At 44.5% G+C, this 24,660-nt stretch overlaps 1 protein-coding gene across 12 annotated transcripts in view; it reads right to left on the minus strand.

The window, feature by feature from the left end:
* PTPRT (protein tyrosine phosphatase receptor type T) overlaps window positions 1-24,660 on the minus strand; it is a 1,135,643-nt gene that overhangs the window by 39,450 nt on the left and 1,071,533 nt on the right. For all 12 annotated transcript variants that reach the window (XM_054467368.1, XM_054467370.1, XM_063659593.1 and 9 more), the window contains 2 exons: window positions 21,872-21,959; window positions 8,708-8,784 (listed from right to left, as the gene is read on the minus strand). In XM_054467368.1, coding sequence (XP_054323343.1) covers window positions 8,708-8,784; window positions 21,872-21,959 — 165 coding nt within the window. The remainder of the gene's footprint in view (window positions 1-8,707; window positions 8,785-21,871; window positions 21,960-24,660) is intronic.

The raw sequence follows: 24,660 nt of genomic DNA on the forward strand, positions 1-24,660 counted from the left end.
AGGTTAAATGAGATATTGCACATAAAGTGTGTAGTAAGTCACTAAATGCTAGCTATTCTTATAGTTACTTGTGAGGTGCCTACATAGGCTTGCCTTGGAGCCAGTGGCACTGGGAGCAAAGATTGGATGGGCATTACTTATCCTTATGCACCCAAAAACAGGTAGAGAAGGAGTTTTCAGGTTTATGGGGAGCATCGACCACCAAAAAGTCTTTCTTGAGCCATGATTATATGAAGAACACTGTACAAGACCCTATGGGACACCCAGAGAAGAAAAAGGAAGAAAACAATTCAATTGTTGACTCCTTCCATTAGTAACAATTAGAAAAAGGAAATTGAGAAGTATCCCACATTGCTTCTCTATGCCAACATTCCTGGGCTTGGAATTGAAGTCCCAGGTATGGAGAAGACCTATGGAGGGGTGACCTGGGAGGCCCATAAAGATACCTGCAAATACAAAGACCAGTTTCTAATTTCTCTGTACATTTCAGAGCACTACAGTAGGCCCTGCTGTACTCTGGTTGGGGAGCACCCTGCTGCCCCATAACCTTCATCATTGGAGAAGAGGTTGAAGGTGACCCCTCTTTTGCCTGGGCATGGCATACATGGAGTGTCCTCTTTCCAGTTACAGTCATATTGAGTAGAAGTTTAAGTTTTGGAGACAGACCTGCATTTAGTGCAGAACACTGAATGCAATTAATATTTGTTAAATAAATACATGAGTGAATAAATGAATAGATGAATAAAATTTTTAAAGAACACAGATGACAATTTTGGAGCCTATCAATTGGGAGATTGTTGACAGTCCTGAAATCCACTTAGCTTTTATGGTTAACCATGTCCAGAGAAAATAAGTCCTAAAGTTTGATGAACACCTGTCTTTGTCTTAGATGTTGCTGACCAGTCTTTTTGTCCTGTTGAGGTGGATGAACTGCCTTGAGGCCACTTTCTTCAGGAAATAGAACTGCCATCTGTATGGTTTATGGTGCCACAGATGTGGCATCTCTAAAGTTCTAGACCCACTTTCTGATTCAAAGACAAGTTTCTGAGTCCCTTGTACATTTCTTCGCCTTTGTGTTTCACTTGCTCGATAATGATTTTGCAGGCACCTTCCAATTGCTGGGCCTGCTCTAGAGTTGGAGGTTGGCACCAATCCAGGGACAATGTCATGACCAGAACTGTTGGATTAACCACAGAGCAATCAACAGCCCCACTAAAACTCTGTGCTTGAGCAATCCTATGTACTTAGTGAGGTTGTCAGTTTCTTAAGGACAAACACTCCCTACTAAGCTTAAAATTTTTTTTCTCACAGAGCTCAGCACAATGTGAGACTCAGAGCAAATACCCAATAAACAAGCTGTTGACAAACCAACTAGGCAGGCAACACAGCATGGTGGTTATGTGTACCATGGACTCTGGAACTCAGCTGCCTCGGTTTGAACACTGGCTCTGTCCCTTCTAGGGTGTGTGGTCTGGGGCAAGCTACTTAGTCTCATTGTGCCTCAGTTTTAAAATTCACAATAGCAAAGATATGAAATCAACCTATGTGTCCATCTCAATGGATGACTGAATAAAGAAATTATATATATATATAGTATTCCATATATATATATGGATTATATATGGATATGTATGGATATATATGAAGAGAGAGAGAGAGATATATATATAGATGTAGTATTCCATGGTGTGTGTGTATATATATATGTGTACCATGGAATACTGCTAAGCCATAAAAAATAATGAAATCATGACTTTTGCAGCAACATGGATACATGGATGGACCTGGAGGCCATTATCTTAAGCAAAAAACTCTCAGAAACAGAAACAGAAAGTCAAATACCGCATGTTTTCACTTACAGTGGGAGCTAAATAATGTGTACATATGGATGTAAAGTGTGGAATCGTAGACATTGGTGACTCAGAAGGTTGGCAGGGTAGGAGGGTGGTGAGAGGGATGAGAAATAATTTAATAGGTGCAATGTATACTATTCAGGTGATGGTTACACTAAAAGCCTATACTTCACCACTGTGCAATACATACAGTAACAAAACTGCACTTGTACCCCCTAAATCTATAAAATTAAAAAACTAATGGAGATAATAGTATTTACATCATAGTGTTGTTGATCAGATTAAATGAGTTGATATATAACAGTTACTATGTGCCAGGCACTATTCTAAGATTTAACATATATGTCTTTGCTATTGTTATTTTATTGTTTATTTGGCAAACATTTATTTACTGAGTGCCTATCAAGACTACAAGTGTATTCAGGCCTCTCAGGGCACACTGGGATGATGAGACCTTCTTTGTGTTAATGTAATAACTGAGCCCTTCCCTGTGACACAAGGGGTAGGAAGACCTATCCCTTCCTCCAAGTCAAGTGGACGGGGCTGCTCAGGCTAAAAGAAAGAATTAAACCCAAGGGTTTTCTTGAGTAGCTTTGGGAATAGAAAATAGTCCCCTAGATCCTGGAAAGATGAGTTTCTTAAGTCTGCCCTCTTCTGCCATCCCCATCACTCATTCCCACAGCCCTCATCCTCCCTGGCTGAGGCCACAGCACCAACCACTAGCTGGCCTCCCTGCCTGCAGTTTCACTGTGTAGCCTTGCTGCTTCCTAACCCCATGAGCTTCCTCTTGCACACTGACTGTGTTATTTCCCTGCTTATAAGCCTGCAGTAGCTCCCTATTGTCTGCATGGTAATGCCAAATGCCTTAGCTTGGGACTAGTCATCTGTCTCCATTTTCATCTCCAGCCTCACCTCCAGTTGTCCCTCTTTGTTGTCCCTCTTTCAAGTTGTCCCTCTTTCAAGAGTCTCACCAAGCTGCTCTTGAAATATGCCCTCCTCTGGGATGCAGAGCTGACTCATTCCTCCTGAGTGGCCCAGTAGGGCTTTGTATATGCTCAGTGAATACAATTCCATGTGCTGTAGTAAATTTTTTTGTACCTTTCTCCTCCTGGGACATGGGACATGCCACCCAGAGCTGGGTGCAGTTTTCAGCAGTCTGGTTGGTGAAATACATGCATGAATGTTTTTGAGCTGAAGTTGGAGCATCCTCTTAATGCTCAGGCTGGAAGAAGAAGAGACCCTGGAGGAAGCTGTGATTTGGAAGATTCTAATGTGTTTGAAATTCAGTGAGATAACATTCTGAGCAAGAGATTCACATTTTAGTTGTGGAGTTAGATGGCTTGGATTCTCTATTTTGTGAATTCATTTGTTTGCACAGTTATTCACTGTCAATCAACAGGTATTAAGCACCTACTACTATGTACAAGGCAATGGAAATACAAAAGTCGACCCAATGAATGTGGACTTTGCTTTTGAGCAACTTGTAGACATCAACAGATTGGGGTAAAGGCTACTAATGGGAAGATGTGGGGACTCTGTGGAACACCCATGGGAATTGAACAGCTAAGGAGGGCCCCTCAGAGGAGGTGGTTGTTGATTGGCTCCTTAAGCCTGGTTTGGGCATCTTGACACCTCTTGTCATTTCTATTTCATCCTTTCAGTGACGTTCCCAGTTTCTCTGCCATTCTTTCATCGTCCACTGGTTCTTGCTCTTCTTCAGAGATAGGGATCACATGTCCATCCAGAGGCCTTAGCACTGGCCGTTCCCCGTGCCTGCTGTGTCTGCCCCCAGGTACCTGAGTGGCTTGCTCTCTCACTCCATCCAAGCTTCTGCTCAGTTGTCAATCACGTCTGTGGAGAGTTCATCTCTGACCACCCCATCAGCTTCTTTCCACTTTCTCTGGCTTACTTTTCTTTAGATAACCTATCACCAAATAGCATACTATTCTTTCTTCATTTACATGCTCCCCAAGTTGAATGGGAGCTCCATGAAGCCAGGGCTGGCTTGCTCATGGCCATGTCCCCAGCACCTAGAAGTCAGCCTGGGCCATTGGCCTTGAAAAATTCATATTGACTGAATGCACGCATGCTGTGCGCCTGTTCCCACGCTGCATCTGAGTAAAGAGACCCTCCTTGGCTTCCAAAAACCCACACAGTCCCCAAAGAGAAAACATTCTAACCACAAGACTCCTTAGCAAAGGAGATAAAAGGAAATGTACTGCTCAATTGGGGCTCCTCTGAGGATTCGCCAAGAGCGAGTACAGAAAACTTCCTAACCTTAAAAGAACTTTGAGTTCATTTAAGTCCCACCTACACAGCATGCAGATCGACTGCAAACCAGCACTGGGCCTGCCTCCATCTGTCTGTGAGCAATGGGAAAGAGGTTTGCATCCAAAACGCATTTATCTCGCTCTGCACTCATGCATCTGTTACTTACTGGGGACCCAGATACGATATTTATTTCCAGGCTGGTAATTTATAACAGATTTAAGTGGCCAATACATTTTCGGGTGTGCAAACAAACCTGCCAGCGGGATGGTTCAGACAGTAACAGACCACGGCCTCTGGAGGCAGAGACAGGGCAGGCCCCATTCAGCTCATTATCCCAGTGGAGTTATTTTAATGAATCGTCAAGATCCAATTGTAGAGAAATGATTCTAGCATGGGCAGTTAGCTCTTTAGAGAGCCAGGAAGGATTGTGGCTGAGTGAGTTGGAGACCAGGGTGATGGAGTGAGGACCTAGTTAGCTGTCTGGAGTACTGTTTTGCCAGGAATCCCTATAGAGACCCCAGGAATTTTATCTTTGCTGGAGTATATAGTTGGTTCACAATTAATGGAGTTCCTCCACTCTTCACTCTACAGTGGTAACTGTGCAAGGAGTTGCTTGTGGTTGGCTATCTTCCCTTTGTCTGTCCATTTCCCCTTTTTCCTTCCATGGTCTGCTCTGTATGGATCGCACCATGGGCTCCTATGCTTTCTGCTTCAAATTGGGTTTAGTTAATGGGAAACAAAAGCAGGAGCTCAGAGGCCAGGAGGAGGTTGGGGCATATGTTCTTCTAGGTTCCTCCCTGCCAGGTCACCCTGTCTTGCTTGACCTTGTCACTCAATTAAGGGCTTCAGTTCTTGAAGGGCAGCCCTCTCTTATAGCTACTCTCTTCCCTTATCTGGGTCTAGGGCTGGTAAGGACTCCCTGCTCTTGTTAGCCTAGTGATACTGCACCCTCCCCTACTGGTTTCTCTTAATCCTGTTCACATCCTTATTAAACTTTCCCTGGGTACCCACTTTGAGGAAGCCTATGTTTCCTTTTGGGATCATGACAGATACTTTATATAAGTAATTGCACACTTGTAGGGTGGCACCACTATGTCATTTTATAGATATCAGAATGAGTAAGTAATTTACCCAAGATCATAAAGCTAGCAATCAAAAAGGCCTGGATTCAACAGCCAGGCCTTCAGCAAAGACCAGATCCATGACTTCATTGGCCCTGGATTCTAACCACTGAGATTGAGCCTGGAGTTCCATATCCCATAATAAGACAGCATGAACAGAGGCCATTTTCCCTGTCTGCCTAACCTGTTCTTACAGACAGAAGAAGGAGGTCGTGGTATGTCCTAAGTGGGCAGAGAATTGATGATCAGTTGTGTGACCTTGGACAGTGCTCTTAACCTAGAGCTCTGGTTTCCTGTCTTTAAAGGCTTGAAACATGCCTTGCAATGATAAAACAGGAAATGAATCAGAGGCATAATTAGCAGTGGTGTTGTAGAGATTAACTTGCATTTAAAGCAATTTCATTTGTTGCCTATAAAATACCAAAGTGTATCTTGGCCCTGACTGTAGTCAGATGCTCATTCAACTTTGGATTGAGTGCCTATCTAGGAAAATGACTTTTGTTGGGGGATTCTAGTCAAATGATGAATGCCAGACACAGAAACTCAGGCATGCCAGACCCTGTGTGGGCTGTGGTCCTTAGGGTCATATCCACGCAGCCATAGACAAGGTCGAGGAGAAATGGAAGGAATCAATTCAACCTGCATCAATATATGCTGACTCGGTCCTTGCTGTGTGTTGGCTACAAGGCGGTGTCTGGGAGTGGGTGGGGAGGGGAAGGAGAAAGAGTGCTAAACTGGGAGCCATTCAGGTCTGGTTCCCATCCCGGTTCTGCCACTGACCAGCTGCATGGCCTGGGACATATTTGTAATTTCTCTAAACCTCAGCCCTCCCCATCTGGAGAATGGGAATGATAACACCTACCTTGAAGGGTTGTTAAGAAGTTTTGATAAGCTGACTTACTTAAGCCACCCATCATAGGACCCAAGAGTGACTCATTAAGAGCCAGTCGGTGTTGTCATTGCTCACTGCGATTATTAAAGACAGCAGAGTATGGTGGGAGAGGTATTCTTGACTCAAATTTCTGCTCCCTCCTCCCCTACCTCCTGGCAGTATAATCCTGGACAAGTTATATAATCTTAAGAGACTCGCTTACTCATCTGGAAATGGGTAGTAATGGTACTTACCTTGTGAAGTTGTGATACTAGTTAAAGTGATGTTGGTACATGAAAGGTGATCAGTAATTCTTAGGTTACTATAAACCCTTCTTGCCTGGCTGGCTGTAAGTCATCTTTCAAGGCAGAACTGAGACATCACCTCCTCCAGGGAGCCTTCACTGGCTACTTCCCTTTCCCACCAATTTGAAGCTTTGATTTTCCTTTATAGTCCCACAGCCCCTGCTCTGTGAAGGTCTATTTTCTTATCTGACTCCCTCACCTGATTTGAGTCCCTGTTAGGTCAGAGACCAGGTCTTAAAAGTCAGTGTTTCCCATACACCGTGGAGGGTCTTCTCTGTGTTTGTGAACTGAATATTGGATGTATGAGGGAAAGGCTGCTGGCATGAGGGATGCATGCTCAGAGTGCCTTGCTCTGGGCTGGAGAAAAGCTATTCAGAACTGGCTGTCTCCTGTGAACTTTCCTGGAAGGGCCATGGTGGCAGAGACGGTGTTCATCTTCAACTCCACTGAAGTTGCAGCCCCAGTTCTTGGCCATGTAGTAGGCTCTTTGTTAATTAGGGTGTAGTTAGGGAAATAGAAACCAGTCTATGTGTTTCAGACAGAGGCAATTCAGTACAGGGAGTTGGTTACACAAGTGATGGAGGAGCCAAGATGCCAAACAGAGAATAGTGGGGCAACCCAGAGATCAGGGACAGGAGGAGGCTGCAACCAACCCTTAGAACTAGTGGGAGAACAGGAGAGGGAGAAATAACTAGAGTCCAGAGTCCAGAAATAACCAGAAATAACCAGAGCCCCAGCGGGCTGACTGGCAGGAGATTGGACTATGGCAGGCCTGCTTGAGGAAAGATGGAGCCACAGACAGGGTACAGCCACTGCTGGAGCTGCTGCCCAAGGAAGGGAGTGAGATGGAGAATACATTGCCCTTCCATCATCCTCCAGTGTCTGTCTGTCTGTCTGTCTCTCTCTCTCTCTCTCTCTCTCTCACACACACACACACACACACACACACACACACACACACACACCCTGCAATGCAAGGCAGAACAGGGAAGGACACCAAATAGATCTGAGGGCAAGCAGTCAAATGACCAATACAAGGCTCAATAAGTATTTGTTGAGTTAATAACTCACCTGGCTTAGTCTAGATTAAGGGGGAATTCACAAACTGCACCACCACACTTTATAGCCTATCTATAAATACATTTGAGAGTCTAGGGGACCAGTGTGAATCTCTGTGCCATTCTTCAAGACCCATGGACTGTGAGCTGAGGTCCTGAGATGCATGGCTTGAATCAGTCACATTGGGTTGTCTTTCTGACCCCAGCGGCCATGCTCTTGCTTAGCAAATTCTCTCACTTCCATGCATACCCTTCTTGGCTCTTGTTTGAGTTTAGTCCCTTCCTCAGTCATCTCTGGAATACTGAAGCAGCCTCTTTCCTTATTGGTTGTAGTTGTCTTCATTCCAGAATTTCTTCCTTCTGATCTATCTTATCTTTGGTAGCAGATAAATCATCCCAAAGCTCAGTTCTGAGCTTGTCACCTCCTTGATAAAAAATTTTTAATAGCTTCCTCTTGTCTATGGGATAAAGTCCCACTTCCTAAGTCTGAGCATTTAATCGTCACTGATGTAGCCCCAACAGTATTTTCCACTATTCCTGTTACATATTCTCTGCTCCCCTCAAATGGAGCTGCTATGTGTCTTCTTGCCAGTTGCTCCATCTTGGCTTGTGCTATTCTCTCTAACCAGAGGCCCCTCTTCCCTCTCTTTGATTTTAAATCATACCTGTGCTTGAAGCTTTGGTTCACATCATATTTTGCATTCCTGATGGGAGAAGTGATATTTTTCCCTACTTCTGAATCTCTGCAGCATGTTATCTGTACTTATGACACTTACCACTTTCTACTTTGCCCTGGAATTATTGGTGTGTGTGTTATCTCCCTGCTAAGGTTTTAAAGGGTAGAGGCCATGGTATTTTTAGCATTATGGTTCCCATAGCATCTAGTATACATTTTACAGTAGGCACTTTAAAATTTTTGTGCCATAAGTGGTCATGCGTTTATGTGAATGAATGAATGGATCAACAGACATATATACAAATGAATAAATGGGGTGAATGAGTAAGACTAACAGTTGTCCTGAGGCCCCATAGAGCAGGCTACTACAGCCAGCCTGAAAGTGGATGCAGTGTTAGATGGACAGTCAACTTGGGTTACACTAGTTCTACATATCAGGGAGGATCCAGACTGCTCTGGAAGGGCCACCTTCTGGAGGAGAGTTTGGGGTAAACCACAGATCTTGAGCCTGCAAAAGCCAGCCCCAGCCCCCAGCCCCATTAAGACACTCACGTCAATGTAGTTGGCATTGATGTAGTCAGAGTGTGGGTCTCCATCCAGCACCAACAGCCTCACCCGGGAATGGTCGTCTGCAGAGAGAGCAGAAATCAAGGGGATGGTTGATAAGAGGCCTCAGGGAGAGGAGGCAGCTATTTCCTCCTTTAGAGCTACTGTTTATTAATGACTGCATATCAGGCATTGTTCTACTCTCATTTAACTCTCAACACTACCCTCAGTTACTGTTCCTATTTATAGATGAGGAAGTGGAGGCTCAGGGAGGTAAGCACTTCTCATTTTTCTACCTTCCCTTCTGATTTTGTCATTACCTAACTGGATTAGTCACATGTTTCTTTAAGTCTTAGTGATCTAATCATTAAAACAGGGATGGAAATACCTGCTTTATAGGACAATGTGAGAGACCATATAAAAACACTCAGGACAGAAGAGTGTTGCATCTGGATTAATAAACTCCATTTTCATGTTGTTTAAAAACAGCAAGTTTACCTATCTTCCACACATGCACAAATTGCTTTTCATTTGCCCCTTGGAGTATTGTTGCAGATAGATTGTCAGCCATATGTTGTTATCAATGCTATCATTACAGTGAGGCTGACTAAATCATTATAAAAGAGGTCATCAATAACTAAAAATTGTGTTATGGAGGATACCTTTTCAAACACAATCTAGACATAAACAAGATTTGCAGGCTTTTTTTTGATAGGATGCTTACTTCAACTAACACCAAATAAAAACCATTAAAAGAAAACTAGTACAGCAGAAGAATCAGGATAATCCTTTACAATTAATTAAGTGAGCTCTGACACGCTAATAGACACACACAAGTGGAACATTGGTTGGGTCTGGTTGGGAGGAGGGACCTTGGTTTGCTATCCAGGTCACTGTGCACATATCATTGTGCAGTCACTGCATCCTAATTCACCTTCCTCTAGGGCAGGAATGGGGTCCCTAAGAAGCGGGCTGGAGAGCTCTGGACATCCCCCAAGGGTTTTCTGGGAGTCACGGAGGTCAGGTCAGCTTATCCTCTTAGAATTATACAGCATTCTGCAGTTTACAAGGCACATTTATTGCAACTAACCAAAACACCCTTGAGGACTGGGACATTATGCCTTATTCCCTGTTCCATCCCCTGCACCTTTAAAAGGTCCTGACATACAGCAGGTACTCAGTCATACATGGAAAAGGTATAATTGGATGACCTCATTGGGTTCTCACAGTGACCCTATGGGAGAGAAGTAGGACGGGTTCTGTTAGCCCTTGTTATAAATGAGGAAACTGAGGCTCCAGAAAGCCTGACTGGCCACATGGCCAGTGAATGGTAGAGCACAGAGGAGTGAAGTTCTCTTAACTCTGAGTTCAGTCACTCCTGCTTCCAAAGGGGGTGTAAGCACAATGTTAGAAACCACTTCAAATATACCCAGCAGAGGGAATTAACTACCAAGAAGTGGTTGCCTGTTGAGCAGCCCGATAGAAGAGAGTGGAGAAACTCAGAGATAAGCAGCAACAAGGAGACACTGCCTGCCCTTGGGCTGAAGGGACGGAGGGAGGTGGTGGAGTTAGCAGTGCTCAGGAGCTGGGGCCACCTGCTGGAACCTGAAGCCACAGTGTGATTCTAGTAGGAGCTGGAGACAAGGAGGTGCTTCCCTTGCTGCTAAGGAAGGCAACTGTAGTGGTAATACCCTGGCTTCTCCCTTTCTCCTTCTATCCAATCTCCCAGTGCATGTCATTGGCCAAACCTAAATAGCTGACAGGAGAGCCTGAGAAATGCAACCTACAGGGGTAAGTTACCTGCCATACACAGTAGAGTGGGAGAAGGTAAGGAATGGGTCCTATTATGGACAAACAGGCCTAGGGCTGGTATAAGATACACCCCATATCTATCCATTCATTTAAGAATCATTCATTGAGTATCTGCCATGTGGCAAGCAGGCACTGTGCTAGACAGCGAGTTATACTAAATGCCACTTTTCTTACTCATTCAGTAGAAGCAACTAGAGGGAGCAGGTGGGTGGTCTAAGCAATCCCTTTGGATGGGTGGGAGAGTGGAGTGTGACATGGGGGAGGAGTTTGAAGTTAACCTTTATTGAATTCATGGTAGGTACCAGAAACTTTATATGCATTATCTCATTCAATCATTTATGCCTCAAAATAGCTGTATAGGTTATTATAAGGATACCAGAATGATATGGTATTATGAGTCTTCCCATTTTATAGATGAAGACACTGAGGCTCAGAAAGATTAAGCAAGCTTCTGAAGTTACGCATCATATGAATGGCAGAGATGATAGGACTTCTCAGTTAGGTTTATCTGACCCTGAAACCCTACTCTGCCCACATAACTTGCTGTCCCAGAGTCTCAGCCATCTCACAGGCACTACAGCTGGAGTCTGTGCGAACAGCTGGTCCCCAGTTCCTGCAGGATTCTAGCCCCAGAGAGGACTTCCTGGGGGACAGCCCATCCAGTAGGCTGGAATTCAGATAAAGTCTGGCACCTGACTCTCAGCCCAGTGCATCAAGCCTGTTACCAGCAGTTCCAGAAGCTGTAGGCCTTAAAAAAGTGAAAATGCACATTGTGTTTTCACTCAGTGGTCTCATTATGACTTATTGATTCAGAAATCTCCTTCATTTGTTGAGTTATGCCTGCCCCTGGGGCCCATAGCACTGGAAACAGAGGTTGTGGTTTAAAATGTTGAAAGGGAATTTTTAAAATATAAAATGAAGTTGAAAAACTGGAAAGCAAAAATGATTAAAAACAAAACAAAAAGAAACGAACTTATTTATTCTAGTTAAGTTAAGGTGGCTAGATGAAAGTGATCTCTAGCCACCGGATGATGGTGTTTGACAACGTCTCTCCTTCATTTATTAAGAATGTGTTTACTGCACACCTACTATGTGCCAGGCTAGTTGAAGGGATTAAGAAAGTGCTATCAAATGTGATACTCATGTTTAAGGAGTTTGTCAATTTAGTGGAGACAGACTGTATGCAGAAGCAAAACTTCCAAATCTAGAAGATAGGGAATAGAGGGCTTTGTGTAGTGACATGTGAATGAGGAATTAAAAATGAGTAAGGTTTGGCCAGTGCACAATGAGGAAGTCTTTCCATCAGAGGGAATGGCTAGAGTGAAGGCAGATATCCTGAAAAAAGCAAGCACGGCGGGGGAGCTGCAAGGGTCTCCTGTCCTGGGAAAACAGAGTGTGAGGGCAACAGCGATGGGAGGGGAGAAAGAGGAGGCAGCAGTGGGGGTTTCATTTCAGAAGGCTTTCCATGCCCTATGAAGCCACGAAGACCCAAGGAATCATGCTGGGCTCTGCAGGGCAGCCTAATACAGTGTTTCTTTTCTGGGACAGTGGAAAGGTGCTTTATTATGATGTAACCAAAATTCATGCCTACACAGCTAACTTATGTCAAGTGAGATAAACTTTTAATATAAGACGTGAGATGTGGAGCTGTGATCAGATTTGGCTTCAAATCTTAGCTCCATCACCTAGCAAGTCAATTGATCTCTCTTAGCTTTGGTTTCCTTAGCAAAATGGAGCCAATACTATATGGCATGAGAGGATTAAATGAGAAAACATAGGTGTGAAAAGTGCTAGCACATTAAGAAATGAGAGGATAAGCCACAGACTGGGAGAAAATATTTGCCAAACACGTATCTCAGAAAGCACTTGTATCAAAAATACACAACGAACTCTTAAAACTCAGTAAGAAAGCAAATGACCTGATTGAAAAATGGGAGAAAGATCTGAACAGACACCTAATCAAGGAAAATATACAGATGGCAAATAAGCATATGAAAAGATGCTTAACATCATGTGTTATTAAGAAATTGCAAATTAAAACAAGATACCACTACATACATATTAGGATGGCCAAAATCCAAAACACTGACAACACCACAGGCTGGGGAGGATGTGGCACAGCAAGACCTGTCATTCATTGCTGGTGGGAATGCAAAATGGTACAGCCACTTTGGAAGACAGTTTGACAGTTTCTTGCAAAACTAAACACACACTTACCATACTATATCCAGCAATTGCACTTCTTGGTATTTACCCAAATGAGGTGAAAACTTATGTCCACAGGAAAACCTGCACATGGATGTTTATAGCAGCTTTACTTAAAACTGCAAAAACTTGGAGGCAACCAATATGTCCTTCAATAGGTGAATGGATAAACAAATTGTGGTGCAGACGGTCCCTCACTTGGGATGATTAGACTTAGGATTTTTTGACTTTATGATAGTTCCAAAGCAACATGCATTCAGTAGAAACCTTAATTTGAGTACACATATAACCATTCTGTTTTTAATTTTTGGTACAGTGTTCAATCAACTCCCTGACGTATTCTACACTTTATTATAAAATGCACTTTGTATTAGATGATTTTGCCCAACTATAGGCTAATATAAGTGTTCTGAGCATGTTTAACGTAGGCTAGGCTAAGCTATGACGTTTGGCAGGTTAGGTATATTAAATGCATTTTTGACTTTTATGATATTTTAAACTTATGGGTTTATGGGGATACGACCTCACTGTAAATCAAGGAGCATTCATTAGATACCCACACAATGGCATATGGTTCAGTGAGAAGCAGAAATGAGTTATCAAGCCACAACAGACATGGAGGAAACTTAAATGAATATTGCTAAGTGAAAGAAGCCAATCTGAGAAGGCTACATACTGTATGATTCTGACTATATGACATTCTGGAAAAAGATAAAACTCTAGACACAGGAAAAAGATCAGTATATTCCAGGGGCTTGGGAGGAGGGAAGGATGAATAGGTGAAGCATAGAGGATGTTTAAGGCAGTGAAACTATTCTATACAATAGTGCAATAGTAGACGTATGTCATTGTACATTTGTCAAATCCTATAGAACTGTACAACATAAAAAGCAAACCTGAATAAACTATGGACTTTAGCTAATAATAATAAATCAATATTAGTTAATTGTAATGAATGTACCACACTAATGCAAGATGTTAATAATAGGGGAAACAGTATGTAGGTGGGAGGGAGTACATGGGAATGATGTACTTTCTGCTCAACTTTTCTGTAAACCTAAAACTGCTCTAAAGAAAAATGCTAGGACAATGCCTGGTACACAGCAGGTGCTTAATAAATGATGGTTTCAGGGCTGAATATGAGGCAGGCAGTGAGCTAATAGCTGAGATACTTAGAAACTTGGTGCTCTCCACTTGCCCTCTGTACCAAATACAGATCCATCTATCTGCAGAGGCAAAGAACTATTGTGTGTGTTCACTAAAGGGTGGAATTCAGCTGTAGGTCCACCAGAAAGGCATTGCAAGGAGTGGCAGTGTCCTCATGGTTTATTTATTCCTTTTGGGAGATGCTAATATTATTCTGTGTCCCCTTCTTCTTCTAACTTTATATAATTAGAAGGATAAAAAATTGTGTTTACCCACATGCACATGGAGAAAGATGGCGTGGCAGGCGATGTGAAGGCGTTTATACGAGGTAATTTACAAGCAGCCCAGAATGTTCATTATGCTCTATCTACATTTTGCAAGCTTGAAAAACAGCTAATTTGGTACTCCTTGTTTGATATTCAAGACAAGGAGAGGAGTTAAGAAGAGTCATGTGGAGGAGAAGCAAACTCCTCAATGAGGCGAGAGGAAGGTGCAGGTGCCTGGCTCCCCCGGCTCTCAGTTGAGGTGAGAGATGGGCAAGAGCTGGCTGTGGTGAGGAGGGAGCTGGTGGCAGAAGGTAGAAGGGAGACATGGTACCAAGACACATAAATTCAAAGAGCTCCCTTTAACACAAGTCTAGGGGGAACATCATCACTCAGTTTGCAATCAATCTGCTGTTCCTTGCTTGAGGTCAAAGACCAGTAGTATGCTGGTAAATGTTTAACATACAGCTCCCTGTGGGAAAAAAAGGCCATGATCAGTAATGTCTGCTGATTTCTGTGATATAAATACTCCCACCATGACTGATTTCAAGCTGCCAACATAGCATCAACCACCTCACAAAATTCCTGAAAATTTAACAATCTGCTTTTGCAAGCTGGTATGAATCAGCTACCGAACACCACTGACAGAGGACAAAGCCTAGCACACCCCGCAATGTCTTGCATGATCTGATGGTTTGGGACCTACTTCTCTCTCCAGCTTCACATACTGCTCTGATAACTGTGGTCTTCTTTCAGTTGCTCAAATGCACTGTGTTCACTCCGACCACAGGGCCTTTGCATATTCAAAGAACACCTCCATCCAAGCTGGCAGTTGCGCCTGGATCCTGGGCTCAAATTCTTCCTCTCCTCATAGCTGACCCCTCATGACACCTGTAGACCCAGCCTACCCCTTCCAAAGACTGGCAGCCAATTCTTGCCTTTAGCAGAAGGGAGGTTATGGATTGGGTGGGGTCTGAAGGCAGACCTGAGGCTTGTCACACCCTAACCATATCACCTGGGGCAGGTTACCACCTCCCCTGAGCCTTTATTTACCCAGCTATAACTTCCAAATCGTATATATCTGTGCAGACTTGCTGCAAGGATTAAAAGATGTAAAATATGAACCCACCTGGTATGTTGTAAGAAATTAACACAACTATATAAATTCAGTTTTGTTTTTATTCTAGACCTGGGCCAATGGCATCAGCAGCACCTGGGAACTTGTTTGAAATGGAAATTCTTGGGTCCCAGCCAAGACTCACTGAATCAGAAACTGTGGGGTGGGGCCCAGAAATATGCATTTCAATATGCCCTCCAGGTGATTCTGATACATGTTCAGGTTTGAGTATACAGACCAATGTTTAGTGATTTAGCATAGAGGTGTTCTGGTTATTCACTTCAATCTGTCTTGGGAAAGACCAGAAGATCTTACTGGAAATGGGCCATAAGACTAGAGACTCACCTTGTGCCAGGTGGTGGGATACAGAAATTTAGCTGTGTGGAAAGTGTAAGATGTTCCAGGCACTTATCAAATGCCATGGGGATGCCATGCCATTTGATTCTCATAGTAACCCTGTGAGGTCTATATCATCATCCCATTTCATGAATGAGAAATTCAAGGCTCCAAAAAGTTTAATAACTCAGGAGAAGGTATAGGGATGAGGGCTTCTTTAGAGAGTTGTAGGGTCCTCACTCCTCCTGGAACGCTGAGATCCATGACCTTCATACCCTTCTATGCCACACTTCTCCAGCTTCCACTTTCCTCCAAGTTCTCAGTCTCTAACATTGGTCCTCATCCCACTAAGGTCTTATGCCCACCCCAGAGAGAGGGTTCACTTTCCTCTTTCATACAATTCTAACTCTCAGAACAAACCACAACTCCTCCTTTCTCCCTCCATCATCAAAGATAGCCCAGTAAACCTGTCATCTCAACCCACATCCACTTAAAGAGAGAATCACTTCAAAGAGGTGGGGCTGGGGAAAGAATATTATTTGGATACTTGATATTCTTTCTTCCTGTCTTCTGGGCACTACAGAGGGTAAAGAACAGTGCATTTTTTTTTTTTCAGAGAAAAGAGATTTGACTCATTACAATGAATTGTGGAGCTGAAAAACCATTTTCTACAAGTATTGGAAATGTTAATGCCATCATCTTGCAAAAGTGGATAAGGAGGAGGCAGGTAATTCTGCTGAGACTGCCTGGGTACCTCATTGAAGCTAAAGGTCTGCACATTCAATCTTGATTAAATTACCATTATCAAGAGAGGCTGGCTTGGGCATGATGCAGAGACCGCCCGACATTCTGTATACCTCCTTGTCCTGCCAGATCCATGCTGGCTGAAATTGGAAAACTCCCCTTTGTGGGGTCCTGGGAGGAGCTGCTCCAGTAGATGCAACCTTTGAGGGACTGAAGGGGACTGGAGTTGAGAGGGGCAAGCACCAAGAGAGGACCACCTGTGTCCTAAGGATGCCATCCAGGCACTGCCCCACTGAGGGGCCTTTCTGAAGGAAGGGAGGGAGGTTTCTTATTTGGATTTCTTCAAAAGAAGAACATGAGATATGTATTTGGATGCAAGTAGTTGGTGTGGGGGGTGATCCCAGGAAACACCAGGAGGGGAGTGGGAAGTGAGACAGAGAAAGAAGAAATCTAATAGGGGTGTGTCATTCAGCAAGTTGCCATTGTAGCAAGTTGAGGCTTAATTCGGCTGAGGAGCCTGGGAGTCATTCTAGCTAAGCAGAGAGGGAGTTGGGGTATGTATATACCCACTTCCATCAGTCATTAATTGAGGACAGGTTCTGGGGACATTTAATATTCTGGCTCTTTGGGTCTGCCCTGCAAGAAGGCAGAGAAGGCTCAAGTGGCCAGAAAAAGACCTTAGGAAAAGAAGCAAAGGTGCTGGCAATTTGAATTAGCACTAGCACACATGCAAGTAGTGAGTGTTTGGGGATATGGCAGGGTACCAATGGTTTCTGCACCACAAGGCATCTGTAGGACCCAGGCAATGGCTACCCTCAGAGATAGTGAAGAAGAATGGAGGCTGAGAGTCAGGAGCATTGAACAAGTCACCCACTCTGTCACCCCCAGCTCTGTCTCCCCAGGAATCAGCAGAGAAACCTGCTGTGAAAAAAGGCCTCTGGGTTTTGTTTTGAACCTGAGTTCCTCACTAGGAGTGAGGGTCTTCTCTGCACTCCATAGCCCCACCTCCTGGAAAAGATGGGCCTCTCTGAAGAGCTCATCTGCTCTGAAGTTGGGCCTTAGCAACACATTCTCCCCCAAGAACATGGATGTGACTTGATGCAGAGAGGACTCTTTGGTAAGGAATATGTGCCACCCTGGCAGGCAAGAGACCACAGCTCTGGTCATGGCTGTTCTACAGACTTGCTGTGTGCCCTTGGGCAGGGCACAGTCCATCTCTGGGCTATCTCTTCTTGCCTGTGAACTCAAAAAGGCTACACTAACTCATCCAGACTTAAAAGTCTGTGACTTAAGGGGCCACACAAGATTCAGATTTAATAATCATTCAGCTCAATTTGGCCTCTCCATCCTGAGAGCTGCCCTAGAGCCATCTGACGGGTGAGAACCTGAAGGTGGGCGAGGTGAAGTGATGGTGCTGAAGGTAAACAACAGAACTGGGATGAAAACCTGGGCCCTCCAGACCTCATGTCTAAGACCCCAATACACCTGAGCCCAGTGGCTTTTCCTAGATTGGGAGAAGATAAGTCTCAGAAAATGTGCTGATATCCTGTGTGCCCGCAGACCCCCTCTCCACTTCATCTGGCTCTCTAATCCAGGAGGCTGATTGCTATGGCCAAGATTGGACATTCTCAAAGTTGCACATGCATCACCATCACCTAGAGGGCTTTTAGAAATACAGATTGCTAGACTCTGTCCTCAGAATTTCTTACTGAAATTTCTTACTGAATCAGACTTACTGATTCAGTAAGTCTGGGGTGGAGCCCAAGAATTAGCACCTCTAATGAGTTCCCAGGTAACGCTAATCATGCCACTGCTGTAGACATTATACTTTGAGAACCGCTGGATTAGGTCAACAGATCCCCTGTTCTCTGGATTCTGGTTGGGCTCAGCCAATGGAAAGCACAGGCAGAAGATTGAGTGGAGGGAGGAGAGTGTGATGGAGGTACTTACTCCTCCAGCACCCCTTGGTGGGGTCACCACGGGTGGCTGCCTTGCCACCAAAGGTCGCACCCACCTCTGGTCAGGTCATCTCTCTTTGGGTCCTGGTAACCCCTCCCTACCGAATCCTTCGTGGTCTGAGGATGGAATTTAGGTACTGCACTATCCCTTGTCGTCTTTTTACATCTAGATTACACCTTTATAAAGAACTGATCCCAGAAGGGGGCCTAATTTTGTGACATTTGCAACCCCTGTGATCACTTCAGCTTCTCAGTGTCAGCACCTTCCTGCCAGTCTAGGAAGCACCTCTAAAACTTTACATGGAGAATGCTTTGGGATTCTTGAATTTCCCCTTGCCAACAGTCTCTGCCCTAGAGTTACTTGGAAGCAAAGGTCTCTTTGTTCTTATTTTACCCATTCATTTCCTTCCCTTTCACTTCCTTTCCATTTACACTCCCTAGAAACCCCACTGTCTCTATTACTAAATTCTAAATAGAATCACTTGGAAGAAAGAGGATATTTTGCCAAGGTCTCTCGTTGTTTCATTTGTAGGCAGTGCCCTCCCTCCTACTTGTCCCCTTTAATCTTTTCTGTTCTCCCTGGCCTGGGCCTTTGTCCTCCACTCCAGCCTCACAGTGCTCTGGGTTCCTTAAGATGCTAATCACAGCCAGTTTTCTTCTTGGGCCAAGAATATTTCTATTTATCAAGCCGCGGCAGGCTTTGCCTTTGGGAGGGACGCATACAAGGGCAGGAACACTTTCCATTCCTTGGGGCTGTTTCTTTTTTACATATCCCATTTCAATTCCAGGTTGTTTTTTTTCCATTTCCCTTTTTTTCTTGATTCTCCTTTATGTCTTGCGCTGCTTTCTGAATTCACTGGTTACCTCAGCACTGTCTTCTTTCAGCACTGAATGCAGATCTGCTCTTGCCCTGATCTCTTGCAGAATGATTGACTCTTAAATTAGAAAGGAGATTCTGGTTTATTTAAACCCATCAAGGTGGTATCGTCAAGGTGCTTCAGTTCTCTCTGTCTCCATTTGGGTTCCTCAGAAGTAGATCTAAGACAGAGATTTTAGTCCAAGCAGTTTATGTAGGAGGAGACAGGAATACCAGTAGGAAAGAAGGGATGTACGACAGGGAAGAGAAGGCAGCTTATTAAGGGTGAGTTTTCAAGCCCATTAGGACTGCAGGTAGCTGCATCCTCATCCCTGTGGGAACTCCGGAAGGAACTTCAGGGGAACGGTGAAGAAGTTGGAGTATTTCGTGGTGGAGGGCTTCTCCTGGGGGTATTAACCCTTCAGGATTGGCAGGCTGCCTGTGCCTGGGCAGGGGATCCTTTCCCAGCTTTGGAGAAAGTCCTCAGTTTAAGAGATGCAGGCAGGGCAGGGCTAGGGTGAAACAAGCTCAGAGCCTCAGGCATAGGCTTTATCAGATAACTGACTGTATATTTTAGGGTACAGTATCCACAGTGCAAGAGCAGAGAATGCTGGGGACCAGACACGGCAAGCAGCTCCCTGTGGCGGAGTGGGGGCTCCCCAGGAGGAGGAGCTCCACCTCCCAGTGCCCATCACAGGGCCTGCTTAGAGAAGGCCCACATGTCATAAGTCTTAATACATGTTTGCTGACTGTTTGAATATCACTTCTCAACATTCACTTGCAAGAAATCTTGCTGTCTGAATTATCATCTTCCAAGAGAGAAATTATAAATGTTTTCTGATTAGTTGTACCATTCATAGCCCATTCCTAAATCAGCACAGGAAACAGCTAAGCTAAAACTTCTGCCTTTTTCTTCCTTTACAATCTGCCTGTATCTTACTCTTTCTTCCTCCAAGTTTTTTCTTAGGCAATGTCTAGACAGTTAAAACAAAACAAAACAAAACAAAACTCCGAATTGTGCTAGAAATAATTTGTCATTCAGGATCCTTTTTTTTTTTTTCTTTTGGATGAACTGGGTTACTCTGTGAGCTGAGACCAAGGGATGTTCCCCACACCACTGGTGAGATGTCAAAAGGTCCAGGTTGGTTACACTGAGTCAAAGGCTGTTGTAGACTCCGGTTCTAATTAGAATACATGCTTAGCATTTTGTACGCGATAACTTTGTCTTCTCTGTATTTATTTTACTTTGAAGGCTGTACCTACCAATATTTGGCAGTGACAATACTTGTGCGTTACCTATGCATGACATTCAGTTCTGTGGCAGTCTCTCTCTTCCTCATCCCCCAGAACTGAATACCATGCACCTGTCACACACAAGTTATTGTCACTGTTTGTTCAGGCCCCATCATCCTTTGGTGAGACTATTGCAGTAGTCTGCTGACTGATCCCTCTGCTACCAGCCCTTCCCAATCAAGTATACCTTCCATATCTGCTGCCCTAGTGATCCTTCCAAAATAGACATCTGATCATGCCCACCTCTCCCCAACCAACCTGCCTTATTCTGTGTCCCCACAGGACATGTCCTGAGTACCCAGTGAATCCTGGTTAATAAAATAAGGTGGAATGATAGATCCATGCTGCTCATCAGTGACCTCAAGCAAGTACCCCTGTGGCTAAGAGTAATGGTGCCAGGCACTGTAGCAAGAGTTTTATGTACCTTTAAATGCTCCTCCTATTATCTTCATCATCGTAAAGGGGAGGAATCAAAAGTTTACAGAGGTCAAGTAACTTTCCCAGGGCCTTACAGTTGGGATAGAAACCTGGGCAGTTTGACTCCCGAGGGCGCTAACTACTCTGCACCCCTGACTTCATCAATGAGTCACTCACTGGGGGTGCCTACAGGAAAGGTAAAGCTCATTGTTGAGCAAAGGCAATGTCCTTCCTTAGCTCTGCATAACATGCCTTCTCCTGCAGGCTCACTACCTCCCGAGGTGCACTGATGCAGACCTGAGGGCAGCCCCTCACCTCAGAGCCCCTGCCCTACTATAGTGGGGACAGGTAGAATCTGTGTTGCCCTAAGCTCTGTCTCTCATACTATAGGAGTAGCCCCGGGCTCCTGTGGGGCCTGAGCTGGGCATACCCCAAGCCCCAGGTGTATGCCAGAGTTACTGGCTTCTTCTGAGCATCAGCCTTTACTTCCGAGCATCAGCCAGTGTGACTCCACCTTCTTGGAGGAGCATCATTCTCTTGCCCGGGTGCTCCTAGCCCCTCCCTCACAGGCTGGGGCCCATGCTCCTCACCCCAGGTTGCTGCCAAAGTCCTCCTTTGAATTAGAGGAGCTTCTGGGAACACAGAGCTCATCTCTTTGTCCAGCTGTGGGGTCTTCTGTATGTCAGCCCTTTTGGCTGGGCTTCCTCCCCGACCTGAGGAATTGAGCAGGCAATGCTCGGTGAGACCCAGCCTTCAGAGGTTCTTCCCCAAGAGGCTTCATGGTTCTGCTCTGCCCTGACCCAGCTCCCTGCCTGCTCCCTCTAGCTGAGATCAGCCATGCTCTGTCATCCAGTCTAGGGATGACAATAAGGCCTAAATAAAGCTTCCATCTTGGCATGTAGATACAAAGCTAGAGACATCAAAGATTATTTGATAACAAATTCCAGGTAAATAATAGTAATAGCCTCTTTTCCCCTGCATCCTCAACACCTGAAACTTAGGAGCTCCCAGAAGGGCACCTACAGGATATGATGTTCCCATATCGATTCTTATTGCGGTTTTCATCCTCCTTGGCTGTGTCCCACGAAGCTGTCTGCCCCTCTGGTAAGGCCTAAAAAGCAAGGACAGAGTGGTTAGAGTGGCCTGAGATAGGAGCTCTATGGAAGTGGAGATGAACCAATAGGGGGAAGTAAGACCCACTGCGATGGGACTCCTAGTGGAAAGGGATAGATGTCCTTGGATGGGGCCTGGGGAGCGGATTTTGGTCTGTCCATGGACCTATTCTCTTGTTCATTGTTTCCAATGTTATTGATGTCTTCTGTGTCATGAGTTCACAATCTAGCCCAGTAGGGGAATCGCTTGTCCATTCATTGAATTATTCATTCATACACTCAACAGATACTTATTGAGCCCCTAACATGGGCTGGGCACTGTTTTAGGTACTAGGGATACAGAGAAACAGACAAGTTCCCCTTGAGCTTCCAGTCAACTAGGAAATGTAGCAAATAAAAAAGTACATGTGTAATTTTAGATATGAAAAATGCTATGATGAAAATAAAGCAGGATAAAGGGACAGTGATGAGGAATGAGAATTATTTCAGATTATACACTCTGGGAGGGCTTCTCCAAGAAGGTAACATTTAAGTTAAAGTAGTCCTCCCTTATCCTTGGAGGATTTATTCGAAGACCCCCCAGTGGGGACTCCTGAAACCATGGATATTACCGAACCCTATACATACTATGTTTTTTCTTATACGTACATACCTATGATAAAGTTCAATTTATAAATTAGGCATAGCAAGAGATTAAGAACAATAATAAAATAGAATGACAACAATATACTACAAGTTATATAAATGCAGTCTTTCTCTCTCTCTCTAAATATCTTAATATTTTTTGACTGCGATTGACCTTGGGTAGCTGAAACCATGAAAAGCAAAACTGCAGATAAGGGGTCTTCATTAATGATAGATACTGTAATTCCTTCATGATACTGTAATTCCTTAATATGAAAGAGCCAGTCACACCAAGAAAAGTAGAAAGTGCTTTTCAGGCAGAGGGAACAGCAGGTGCAACGATGGTCAGGCAGCAACCAAATGATCATATTCAAGGACTGGAGTGATGTGAAGAGGGAAGTAGTGATGGAAGCATCTAGAGTGGATGGGGAAGTCCAGATTATATAAGACATTGCTATTACTGGTTAATGAACTGGGCATTATTCTAAGTGTGATGAAAAACCATCAGAGGGTTTTGGGCAGGGGAATCATCTGATTCATGTATTACAAAGTACCATCTGGCTCATGTATGGAACACAGGCTCTGGGAGGGCCTTGGAGGAAGCAGGGAGATCTGCTAGAAAGTTGTGGCAGTGGCCGGGCGCGGTGGCTCAAGCCTGTAATCCCAGCACTTTGGGAGGCCGAGGCGAGTGGATCATGAGGTCAGGAGATCAAGACCATCCTGGCTTAACACGGTGAAAACCCGTCTCTACTAAAAGTACAAAAAAATTAGCTGGGCATGGTGGCAGGTGCCTGTAGTCCTAGGTACTTGGGAGGCTGAGGCAGGAGAATGGCGTGAACCCGGGAAGCAGAGCTGGCAGTGAGCCGAGAGCACGCTACTGCACTCCAGCCTGGGCGACAGAGCGAGACTCCGTTTCAAAAAAAAGGAAGTTGTGGCAGTACTCCAGGCAACACATGATGGTACCTTGGACTCTTAGACCGTGGTGGTGGTGGTGGACATATGAGAAGTGATTATTTGCAGGATGTTCAGTTGAATGTTGTTGACTTGGGTTGCCTCGGAAGCAGACTCAGAGATAACAAGTCAGGCACAAGTAGTTTGTTTGGGAGGCAATCCCAGGGAGTTTGGGTGGGAGAATGTGGAAGTGGCACAATCAAGGGAATGAAGTCAATATAAGGCACATCAATGAGCAGGTTACCACTGTGGGCAACTGGGGCTTAATCCAATGGGCACATCTCAAGCCTTAGAGTTATCCCACCACGGGGTTGGCGCAAAGTTGGGGTAGTCATTGATCAATTCGCATCCAGTATTGGTTGAGGACAACTCTTGGAAACTCCCCAGCATTTCTTCCATGCTCTGTGGGCAGAGTGTGCATATTCTTCTGTCTTGAAGAAGCCCTCAGGCAAAAAGTCATAGGTGCTTACAGGAGGAAGCCATCAGGTGGGCATGCATGGGAACAGTGAGTGTAGAGTGGATGTGTGCAGGGCACCATCTGCCATAGATGCTGACTGTGAAGGAAGGAGAGGAATGAAGGCTGACCCTTAGATCATTAGTTTGAAGAACTGAGGGGTGAGAGATGTTATTTATTGAGATGGAGAAGCCTGGGTTAGAAACAGGATTGGGGAGGTAAGAATTAAGTGTTGTGTTTTGGGTACATAAAGTGCTTAGCAGAGTGCCTAGCATTGAATACTGCGCACTTTTTAAAAAACATGTTCAAAATGACAAAAATGGCAGCCACGTTTGAGATGTCCATTAGACATCCAAGCTGATGTTGAATAGGAAGTTGGACATGGACACCCAGAGCTTAGGGACAGGGAGGAGATAGAGGTCATCAATCAGTTTAAGAGGATGGCAACCACCGATAAGACAGACAAGTCAACAAACATGTGAGACAATTTACAAGAGTTATGAGTCAAGTGGTATGGAAATACAGGGAAGGGTGCAGTCAGTTATTTCATAGACAGGGAGGACGGGCAGTTAAGGGAGTGGGAACAGCTATAGAAAAGCTGCAGAAGCATGATTATCAGACCATGTTTTGATTACTCTGTCTACCCTAAATTTAGTAGAATAGGCTGAACA

The sequence above is a fragment of the Pongo pygmaeus genome, chromosome 21, assembly GCF_028885625.2.
Source record: "Pongo pygmaeus isolate AG05252 chromosome 21, NHGRI_mPonPyg2-v2.0_pri, whole genome shotgun sequence".
Classification (NCBI taxonomy): Eukaryota; Metazoa; Chordata; class Mammalia; order Primates; family Hominidae; genus Pongo; species Pongo pygmaeus.